General features: G+C 47.0%; 1 protein-coding gene across 1 annotated transcript; it reads right to left on the bottom strand.

The window, feature by feature from the left end:
• Positions 1 to 344: 344 nt before the first annotated feature.
• Positions 345 to 1,455, bottom strand: F5144DRAFT_16204 (uncharacterized protein). Its single transcript, XM_066782553.1, has one exon. The coding sequence runs from the start codon at positions 1,371 to 1,373 to the stop codon at positions 495 to 497; it is 879 nt and encodes a 292-aa protein (XP_066647971.1). The 5' UTR covers positions 1,374 to 1,455; the 3' UTR covers positions 345 to 494.
• Between the last annotated feature and the right edge of the window lie 9,763 nt (positions 1,456 to 11,218).

Below are 11,218 nucleotides of genomic sequence, written 5' to 3'. Positions count from 1 at the left end.
GAAAAGCTCCTCCAGCGGCTCTAGTTGGGGCAACTCGGGTGGGACGGCACCAAAATCAAGCTTGTTCTCTGCGGAGAAGAGAAAAGGTTCGTCCTGCCGCTTCTTGTCATCTTTGTCATGGCAGCGCTTGCAAACACCATCTACCATGAGCTTGACGTCAAACCAGCGCTCCTTGCAGCGCAGGCATCGTTGCATCTCCTCTGAGGCAAGCGCTTCGTCGAACTCCCTCTTGATCGCAATGTCTTCGGCCAACAGCGGCGTCTCCTGGTCGTCGCCTGTGAACCGCGGACCGGGTTCGTTAAATTCGCGCGGAAGGTTTCCTTCGGGGAGGTTGTGCGTGCGTGGGCGGCCGGTGGGATTGCGTGCTAGTTGAGGACGTCCGCGAGGGCGTCCGCGAGGGCGTCCGCGAGACTGAGCCGCGGGTTCGTTGAATTCGCGCGGAGGGTTGTCTTCGGAGAAGTTTTGCGTGCGTGGGCGGCCGACGGGATTGCGTGCTAGCCGAGGGCGTCCGCGAGGGCGCCCGCGAGACCGAGCCGAAGACGCAGACGGAGAACGGCGTTTGGGAGGCGTCCACGGCGTGGCGGTGTGTGTCGCAAGTCATCCACGTTACCACCCAAATCGTCTCCCTCAGCGGCTTGCACGGGTAGCAAATCGCCTCGGCTGGTCGTAAGCGCCTCGTCCTCAGCATTGAGCTGCTGTTCTCGTCCAATCAAGCTGCTTAACGTCGGGGTTTGCGAAGGCTGCACGCCATGGCGTCGTTCCACGCGGTGGCGTCGCTGGATTGTCAATCGTTGATCCCGAGCGGCTGCCGTTTCCGGGGTATCTGTAAAAACGCGGCCCCTTTCGTGATACATTGCAGCAAGGACGCCGTGCGTAAGGTTCCGTCGAGGCCCAGGTGCAAGCGCCGGTGCGAAAGCAAGGGGAGAATCATCTCCGCGGGCGATTGCGCGAGAAATCTCAGTGCTCGCTCGCGACGCTTCAACCTGCGATAGGTTAGCTGGGGAAAGCAAGATCGTAACCAGAATTATCACATGAAGCTTGCTCTTATGCCGGCAACTTAGACAGTTGACGACAATCCTTCCGTTCCCGCGGGCATGGAGAAACTGGTCAATGTTTTGCTCGGTATTGCATCTGCTACATGTCTTTCGTGCCACAGCTGCCTCCGCAGCCGCCTCGACGGTGCCGGCCAAAACGACTATCACGTCTTCCATAGAACGACTGGAATTGAAAAGCGGCAGATGTGCAAACGGCGGGAGTCGCGATGGTCGCGATGGTCGAGCGGATTGCGAGGGCATGGATGGATGGATTGAATAAACAGGAGCTTCCAGCTGGAGCATGCTTACGAACCAATCGAAACTCGCGATAACGGGCATTTCCTTATCAATTTTGCATAGTAATTTCCTTATCAATTTCGTATAGTAATTTCCAAAGTTTGAGCGCAATATTGTCCTCCGGACAGGATAATTATAGATATAATATAATTAACCTCAATCTATATAAATATAGTAGTATAAAAACAGGTAATTAGCGGAGCTATAGGTAATATAATAGCTCTAAGAATACTAGATAATCGATACTATAAGCTAAAGTATAGATAGGGATACCTCGATATACTAGAAGAACTTAAGAAACGGTTTAAGGTTCTCCAAAGAGCCCGGAAATATTTAGCTCTAAAATAGTAGAGATAGGCTATATAGTATAGGAAGAACTAATATAAATAAAAGTCTTATACCAATCTTCTAATAGATAAATATAAAGTAGTTATTATATAAAATATTAAACCGGATAATAGACTTTAGATCCTAATATAATAGGGGAAAATTGAGGCCCTTATATTAGTAGATATATAACGGGGTTTGCGGATGACACCAACCTCCTAGTGTTTGGTCGAAACCCCGAGGCCAATGTCCGGCAACTGGAGGCGGCGTGGGAAACATGCATGCGATGGGCGGACAGTCGGGGGATGAAGTTCGCCCCGGAAAAGAGCGAACTGATCCATTTCAACAAGGGACGACGGCAGTGGACAAACCAGCTGGAACTCACTAACCCAGGGGGAGGCACCAGCCCCGTCAGACCGAAGGAGTCTGCCAGGTTCCTGGGAGTCTGGCTGGACCGGAAGCTCAACTGGAAAGCCCACCTTGCGGCGGTGGAGAAGAAGCTGAGGACCCAGAGCTATGCCCTGTCGAGGCTAGCGGCATCGACGTGGGGACTGGGGCTAGCCAAAGCGCGAGAAGTGTACACAAAGTGCATCCGGTCAGCGCTGGCCTATGGCGCATCGTCGTTCCACATTCCCACGGATGTGGGAGGCGAACCGGTGAAGAAAGGCATCACCAAGGCCCTCGGGAAGGCCCAGAACAAGAGCCTGAGGATTGTGGCGGGAGCCTTTAAGTCTACCCCCATCCGTAACCTCGAGACAGAGACGTGGGTACCACCGTTGGACTTATACCTAAACAAACGGCTTGCAGATTTCGAAAACCGACTCCAACAACCCGATCTGGACGACGGCCAAGGCGGCAAAAAGACGGCGGGGAGCGTTATCCTTACCGCCTGCCGCAAGATACAGCAGAGACTCAGCTCGAGGAGGGGCAACAGGGGCCGACCGCGAACCTTGAGACCTCAAGGGCCCACGGCGGTAGAGAGAGCCGCGGGTACGATTATGCGCTGGACGGGGGGAACCATAGACACGGACAAGGCAGTAGAAGAGGCCTGGAGAGCGAGGTGGTCAAAGGAACGGGACGGCAGAGCAATCACCAGGCCGGCGGACGACTTTGACCATCAGCGGGAGACGCTATTCCGGAACGAAACCCTAAGGAGGCATGACGGTCTCAGCAAGGCGAAAAGCTCACTGCTCATTCAAATCCGGACGGGAGCAATAGGCTTACGGGACTACTTGTTTACACGGGAAGTCCCGGAGGTTCTGACGCCTGCCTGCGAGTGTGGCGAGGGACGAGAGACTACCGAACACCTGGTAGTGTGGTGTTTGGCCCCACCGTTGACTCGAAGATGGGAGAGAACTGGAATTCGGACACGACGGGACTTTTACTCAGTTCTACACGGTATCAATCCCACGACTGTACGGCTTGCGAGGAGGATCCTCGACTGGCTGATGGACTCGGGGAGGCTGCCGATGTACAGCTTGGCCAGGAGGCTCGAGCTGGAAACGGCGGCCTGAAGCGCCCCCGTTCGGAGGCCAGGAGGCCTCCTCTCTTTGTATACGTAGACTCACCAGAACGCATCGTTCCTTGATTGTTGGTAGGGGTTTTTCACCCGGCCCGGGAGGGCACGGTTTTCCTGTACACTAAATAGCAGAGGGTCCGGCACGCCCTAGGGCATAGCGGAGTATGAATAATATATTTTACCGTTATATATATAGAATTAGACCCGGACTTCCGCTAGCGGATTATCGATAGTTATTAGGTAAACAATAAATACTAGAGTATCCTTAGGTAGATTTCCTAGTAATATGATAAAATCGACCGATAGAAATAGTATAGAAAGGTAGTAGAATATAAAGCTAAGGATAACCCAACTATCTAGCTCCCTAGGATACTACCACTACTAAAAGGCTTACCTTTCTACCTAGAGGATAATCTTCTATATTATAAGCCTAGGTATAGTAGGATATAGCTTTACATCTTATCAATATATATTAAAGAGGTCCTCGAAATAGCCTATAATTATAAGGACTATTTCGGACCGAAGAGAATAGTATAGGAACTCGCTAATTTATCCTTTACCCGGACTATACAACGGATTATCCGATATATATAGTAATATCTAGAATATCTCGAGAATATAACGAACCGATAACTACTACTCGGTAAGATAAAGGTGATCGATATACCTCCTATTCCCAGATATACCATTACCCTAAACTTCGTTATAGGTTTACCGGTTATTAATACCAGTAAAATCTGGGCTATACTAGAAAGAGGTTTCGATACGTTTATATCCGTTTTTAGTAAATTCGATAAACAGACTATTATTATCCCGGGGAGGATAGATTAGATCGCCGAATAACAGGGTAGATAGCTATTACTATATTTACAGTTATCTAACTGGGGATTACCGATATAAATTATTTCCGATCGAGACTATAAGTTTATATCTAAGATATAATAGGGGATATTCGAGGTGCTAAACGTTAGGCTTCTCTTCTTTATAGCCTACTACCCTTAAATAGATTGATTATCGGAATATAAGAATTAAACTATTAAGTTAGCTATACGTTACTATATAGCTATGAACTACGATATACTATAGATAGATATACTACTAGTACTATGATATAACCTGAACTTTACCTATTTAGAGGTAATCGGATATTTACCTGTAGAAGTTATTTATAGCTTTAAACCTAGGATTACTATAGATCTCCTTTTTCAATATTCAATATAAGGATAACGTGGTTGATTACCGAGCGGTCCATATCACCGAGCGGTCCACTTTCCCTCCGCATCGCAACCTCTTCAGGCAATTAATCCACCACAATACAAGAAAATCAGTTGCACTCAATGCTACTCTCCTCAGCTGACGTCGCCTCATCTTCCTGGCGGGTTCGTACGTTGTGCCCAGTCTTGCCGCATCTTCCGCAGCGCCGCAAAGTCGATAGCCCAGTCTCCGACGTACCCCCTTCCGCCAACCTCCTACCCTATTGCCGTCTACCAGTTTCCTTCTCCGCGATCAAAGCCTGTCCTTCCTCTATAGTAAGTGCCCCTCCAGCCCGGAGACGTGTACGCTTAGCCCTCCGGCGCTTTGAAAGGGCCTCGTTCGCCTTCTCAAGAGTTCGGACTCGGTCTTGAAGAAGGGTCATTTCGTGGACAATTAGCTCTGTACCCTTCGCCAGTTGCTTTACAGCAGAAAACATGCTAGTTGGAGAGCTTCCTTGATGATTGGCAATCCGGGTCCGTACATGTTCAGACTGTAAAATAGCCTCGCCAGGTTTATGCGGTGTCTGAGAGACCCATAGGTTGGCCTCTGGGAGGGGGGGGGGTCCAGTCGGTGTTGGTGTCCGTAGCTTGACGACAAGCTTCGACAAAACGGCCTGGGGGTTATCCGGCACTAGGCCAGCGACTCGGAAGCCAGCCCTGATATTTTCAGCTTTCATTGTAGCGAGGTGAGCGGCTTTGAACGCGATGAAGAACTCGGTCTTGGTGATGTGATTGATGTGCGCCTTGATGAAGGCCTCGAGTTCGCGGCCGTACATCCGCTTCAACACGCTAAAACAACCGACATCTAGAGGCTGGGTGATGTGCGAGGAGTGAGCAGGGAGGCAGAGGGTAATAATATTTTGCTCCTTGCAGAACTCCTCAAACTGGGCTGATAGGTGGCTCTCGTGACCATCTAGGACTATCATCCGATACACCCCCTGCCGCTGGGTCTCCGTGTGCTTATGGAAGTGCTTGATCCATTCCAAGCCCGTATCATTGTCTGTACAGCCGTTGGGGGAGGTCTTGATAACCCAGGAGGGGGGAAGATCGCACTCGGTGTATCAGGAGGCGAGGTGGTTGACGCCCTGTACAAGCAAGAATGGTGGCAGCACAAAGCCGTCGCTGCTCACGCACTCAATCGCTGTTGCCCATTCCCGGTTGCCAGGCTGAAGTTGCTTGCCTCGACCGCGTCGATCGGAACGCGTAACAATCATGTTGCTACAGATAATGCCCATCATAAAGCCTGTCTCGTCGAAGTTGTAAAAGTCGGCGTCTTGGATGCTGTACTTCGCGCGCATGTTGGCCACCAACCGGAACCAGTCCCCAATAATCTTTGGATCTTCGCAGAGGGCTCTCTGGAAGTCGTACGTACGCGAAAAGCGCGTCTTGAGCTCCGGGCGGCGCCGCATGAACCGGTATGCCCACTGCTTGCCAGTTGGTCGCGCGTGACGCGTCGCGAGGAGGAGATCGGCCATATCTTTCACCCCATCAATCCGAGGCGGGAACCCTCGCGAATCTAGATCGAGGATATATCGTACAAGGGTCTCTTCTTCAGCCAAGGTCAGATTGTGCTGTACGTCGCGTTTCTCAGGCTTTGCGACGCGGCCCTTCATCCGGGCGATGAGGGTCGACTTCGGCACATTATACGTCTGCGCAGCACGTCGGATCGACATTTTTTTGCGCATACGAATTGCTTCGATGGCAAGGATGATTCTGGCTTCTTGCATTTGCATAGACATGGTTTTTGTTGTAGTGTGGTGGAGTTTGAAGGTGGAAGGTCACGACACGGATGGAAAGTGGACCGCTCGGTGATATGGACCGCTCGGTGATCAACCACGTTAGGGGTAAAATATACTACAGCTTATATATCAGCAGGAGGTAGAGACAGCTATCATATATACTACAGTAAGTATAAAGCGGTTATACAATAAACGTTAAACGCTAATCTAACTATAAGTTAGTAATAAGGTTTACCTAAACCTCTACTATAGCTACTGCTTATTGGATAAACTGCTCTAAAAATAGTCCTAGTAGCGGACCGGGCCGTTTACTATTACTAAGAAAGTCGGTAAGCTTATAGTAAAGCTCGACCTACTACCGTTATAGAAGATCTACCCTATAATATCTATTATATAGCTAACGTTAGTACTAGCCGGAAGGGATCTATATAGCTGCTAGCTACCGGTACCCGGAAGGGTGATCGAGGCCGGGGATAATAATAATAATGAATAATACGAGGTTGAATATATTGTTAAATATAGGGTTACTATCCGTACTAGTAACCCCAAGATCGAGTATTTGATTAGGTAGAAGGGTTATAGGAACTAATATAACATTTAGTACCTGTAGGAAAACCTTATAGAAAATGCTTTAGATCTCGTATACGAGTATAGGATAGTAAACCCTATAACCGATACTGATATTAAAGCTAATAAGTAATAGCTATCTACTAAGTAGCTAGTTAGCTAACTTATCCGAACTATCCCTAGATATAATCTGGAGGTTATACTAAAAAGGATAAAGGCTCTACCTATACTATAATTGGGCCGGTAGCTAATATATAAATAATAGTTGATAAGTAACTCCCTAAACCCCACTATCCATAAAATATCAATAAACTTACCGATATACTATACCTTACTTAGGGCTAATTAAATAGGTTAAGCAGTATCCGGCCTACCGAATATTACTTCTAGAGGGATATAGTAATATAGCTTAAGGAGGTTATAATACAGTAAAGGTAATCTAGAATCTAGATCGAGGTAAATAACCGAGGTAAAATACCCTAGCTATATCTATCAAATATTATAAGGGTACTAATCTTCTTTAGCTGGTAAAGCAAGATCGGAATCCTCTAAACTATCCTAGATAATACTATTAGGGTAACTCTAACGTTCTACCTAGACGATAGCGAGGATATTAACAAGTTCTGGGCTATAACCGAACTTGATAATATTAACTAGTATAAAGTCTATATAGTAAAGTAACCTAGAGCCGACTACCTATAGGAAGATAAAGTAACTATTATTAAGCTTATATCTATACTATATATAATCTATAGTAATATAGATATTACCTAGCTAACTAATAACGGGATAAGTAATAATATATTTAATTACTATTTTAAACTTACTATGACCAAAGATACCAAAACCTCTAAACCTTACCTTACCTTCTAGAACCAAGGTATCTTAACTTACTACTACCGACTAGAAGGAACTCGGTATTCTTTAAGGATTTATCTCCTCTAATTAGAAGGACATATCAAATATTAAATATATCTGGAACTATACGAGAATATATAACCTCTAGAGTTATATAATACCGAACGAGTAGCCGGTAATAGGCGATAGCTAGATAGATACCAATATAGAGGAATTTCCTAGTATTAATAACCTCGTTTTCTAGGGTAATTCCTTAAAAGCTATACTTACTATCGATAACCGAAAGACTATCTATAACTTCTATTAGATTCTTAAGGTTAATCTTTAATAAGGAGATAACTTATTTATAAAGCTATTCGAAAGCTAGATAGATATCCTAAGATATATTATAGACAAAATAGCTAATATATTATTAAATATATAGATAATAAATAATATCGTTTAATATCTAGTTAATAAAGACTTTAAAGCCCTCTCTAACTATATTATAAAACTTAAAGCCTAATATATAATAGAGGACTTTCAAGTACTGGAATATCGTATCAACGGTATTAGCGAGAATATCGCAATATAGTAGGCCGAACAATACCTCGGTAAGAAATAGATCAAAACCCTATAGGAGAGCGTAAAATCCTTTAAGAAGTACGATAAAGCAAGTATCAATAACTATAATAAACTGAGTAGAGTTAAGCATCTCGAGAAGCTGGCAGCTTTATATAACGAGAAGCTCGGTACTAGACCGATAGCCGATACTACTAAATACCTTACTAACCGTATTAAGGGGTTCGAGAAGAGAGCTAATATAAATATAAATAACTATAATAAAGTGAGAAAGGTTCTTCTTTATATCGGTACTATTATATTAGAGGGAGCTCTAGTAGCTAGAGTAACTATTATAGGAGGTAATACTATATATATTAATAATAGATACTTCGAATACTTATCGAAAATTATCTAATAACTATCTACCTACTAAGTTAAGATATTATAGGTCTTCGACCGATATATAGGAAGCTATACGGAATTCCGTATAATTACCGATAACATTTTCCAGCCCGAAGAGAAACCCGATTTTAACAGGTTTAACAATAATAATACTATAATAGACGATAAGGGTACTATAAATAATACCGTAATAAACGATAATAATATTAAGGACGATAATACCTAGTATAGTACTATATAGGAGGTTAACGATGATAAGGGTATAACTGTAGAGCCGGAGTTACCCCTAATAAAGAAAAAGAGTAAGTGTAAATACCCCTATAGGGTAGAGAAGAATAAATATAATAGGTACCTAGAGTAAGAGGGAGAACGGAGATAGAGTAATATTGGGATTAAGCTAACGTGATCCACCCCCAAGCGACGCACACCCCCAAGCGACGCACTTTTCCACGCGTCACACATTTCCATCTGCTACACAGCATTTCTCCGCGACCAGCAATGGCAACTCGCTGTAAAGAAAGCCAGGTTATCCTGGCAATTGAAGCTATTCGACGAGACCAGAAACTTAGTCGCCGGAAAGCTGCAGCAATCTACAACGTGCCCGAAGCTACGCTCCGCCACAGAATGAACGGACGAACGCCAAAGTCCGAGTCGCGACCTGCAGCTCATCGATTGACAGCCATTGAAGAGGAGGCAGTTGTTCGATATATATTGGACCTAGATGCGCGAGGATTTCCGCCCCAATACGCTGGTGTTGAAGATATGGCCAATTTGCTACTCGCGCAACGCGACGGCGGACGTGTCGGTAAGCACTGGGCCGAAAAGTTCGTCAAGCGACAACCAAAACTCAAGACGCGTTTCAATCGCGCATACGACTTTCAGAGAGCCCTCTGCGAAGATCCAGAGCTTATTGGTGCGTGGTTCAAGCTTGTGCACAACATGAGAGCGAAGTACGGCATCCACGACTGCGACTTCTACAACTTCGACGAGACCGGCTTCATGATGGGCGTTATCTGCGCGTCTATGGTAGTGACACGCGCTGATCGACGTGGAAGGGGCAAGGCAGTTCAGCCTGGCAATAGGGAATGGGCAACGGCGATTGAGTGCATCAATGGCGAAGGGTGGTGCCTCCCGCCGTTTCTGATCGTGCAAGGCATGTACCACCTCGCAAACTGGTACACAGAGAGCAACCTTCCGCTCGACTGGGCTATCAAACCAACTTCCAATGGGTGGACCGACAACGAGACCGGCCTAGAATGGATCAAACACTTTGATAAGCACACAAAGTCTCGTACGAAGGGTGTGTATCGGCTGATTGTGCTTGATGGGCATGAGAGTCACCTGTCGGCCAAATTCGAAGCCTTTTGCAAGCAGAACAACATTGTCACCATCAGCCTGCCGGCTCACTCATCCCATATAACCCAGCCACTCGATGTTGGGTGTTTTAGTGTCCTGAAAACGGCGTACGGTCGGCAAATCGAGCACTTCGTCAGAGCGCATATCAACCACATCACCAAGGTCGAGTTCTTCCTCGCCTTCAAAGCCGCCCACTTTTCCGCCATGACCGAGAGCAACAACAAAGGGGGTTTCAGAGGTGCAGGTCTAGTACCTTTTGACCCCGATTCAGTGATATCCAAGCTGGATGTCAAGTTACGGATGCCAACACCAACTGGTCCCCCCTCCGCCGCTGCCGATCCTTGGTCCTCCCAGACACCACGGAACCCAACAGAGGCTGTCTCGCAATCCGAGTACATCAAAAGTCGGATTGCCCGTCACCAGGGAAGCTCGCCGACGCAAATTCTCACTGCTGTCGACCAGCTTGCGAAGGGGACGCAGGCGTTGGCGCACTCGGTTGCCCTAATGACGGGTGAGATACGTACCTTACAGAAGGCAAATGAGGCACTGAGCAAGCGGCGAAGGGCCAAAAAAACACGTGTGCGTCTTGGAGGATCACTTACTGTAGGAGATGTACGTGATCTATTAAGCCAGAGAGAGGTGCAGGAACAGGTGGAGCGTGAAACGCGGGAAAATGGTGGTCAGCGGACTCGAACAGAGACGGCTCCACGGCGTTGTGGCAAGTGTGGAAAGCCCGGGCACAATGCGCGCACGTGTCAGGGAGATGTGGTAATGTCTGATGTATATAGCTCTGTATAGTTTCGGTGTATTACAGGCGTTGTGGTGATGTAATTAATGTTTCTTGTCGTGTGGTTGTGGAAAGTGCGCCGCTTGGGGGTGTGCGCCGCTTGGGGGTGGACCACGTTATAGGCTTTATGTCACGGAATGACCCAGGGAGCGGCCCGGGGCGGTCGCAGCCGGGGGCGGTCGCAGCCGAACGCGCAGGACGCTAACAGCCAATCGCTTAAGAACCAATGGAAATGGTTATCACGGGCTGTCAGTGATAATGGAGGATTATCACTGACTGTCGGTGACACTGGGTGACTATCACCAGTTGTCGATGACAAGGAGGGATTATCACCAGCGGGATAGTGATACTAGATAGTATATAGTCACCCGTTCTGGAGAGCTCTGGGAGTTCTCCAGTTAGCAATCACAACTACAGTTCGCTACAAGCTCGCAAGCCTACTGTTGAGACAAGTCTATTGTTGTGCACCCCTTGGCTGCACCGAACCTAAGCATCCTCGAGAGATTACCTTCAACGAAGCTGAACCCTAACAGGAT

The sequence above is a fragment of the Chaetomium tenue genome (genome assembly GCF_020726465.1).
Source record: "Chaetomium tenue strain MPI-SDFR-AT-0079 chromosome Unknown F5144scaffold_1, whole genome shotgun sequence".
In the NCBI taxonomy this organism is placed as follows: domain Eukaryota; kingdom Fungi; phylum Ascomycota; class Sordariomycetes; order Sordariales; family Chaetomiaceae; genus Chaetomium; species Chaetomium tenue.
Note: the sequence above shows the minus strand (reverse complement) of the source record. Positions and strands in the feature narration are given on the sequence as shown.

Coding starts and splice junctions, on each gene's coding strand:
- F5144DRAFT_16204 (XM_066782553.1), bottom strand. CDS start 1,373: ATGCCCGTTATCGCGAGTTTCGATTGGTTCGTAAGCATGCTCCAGCTG.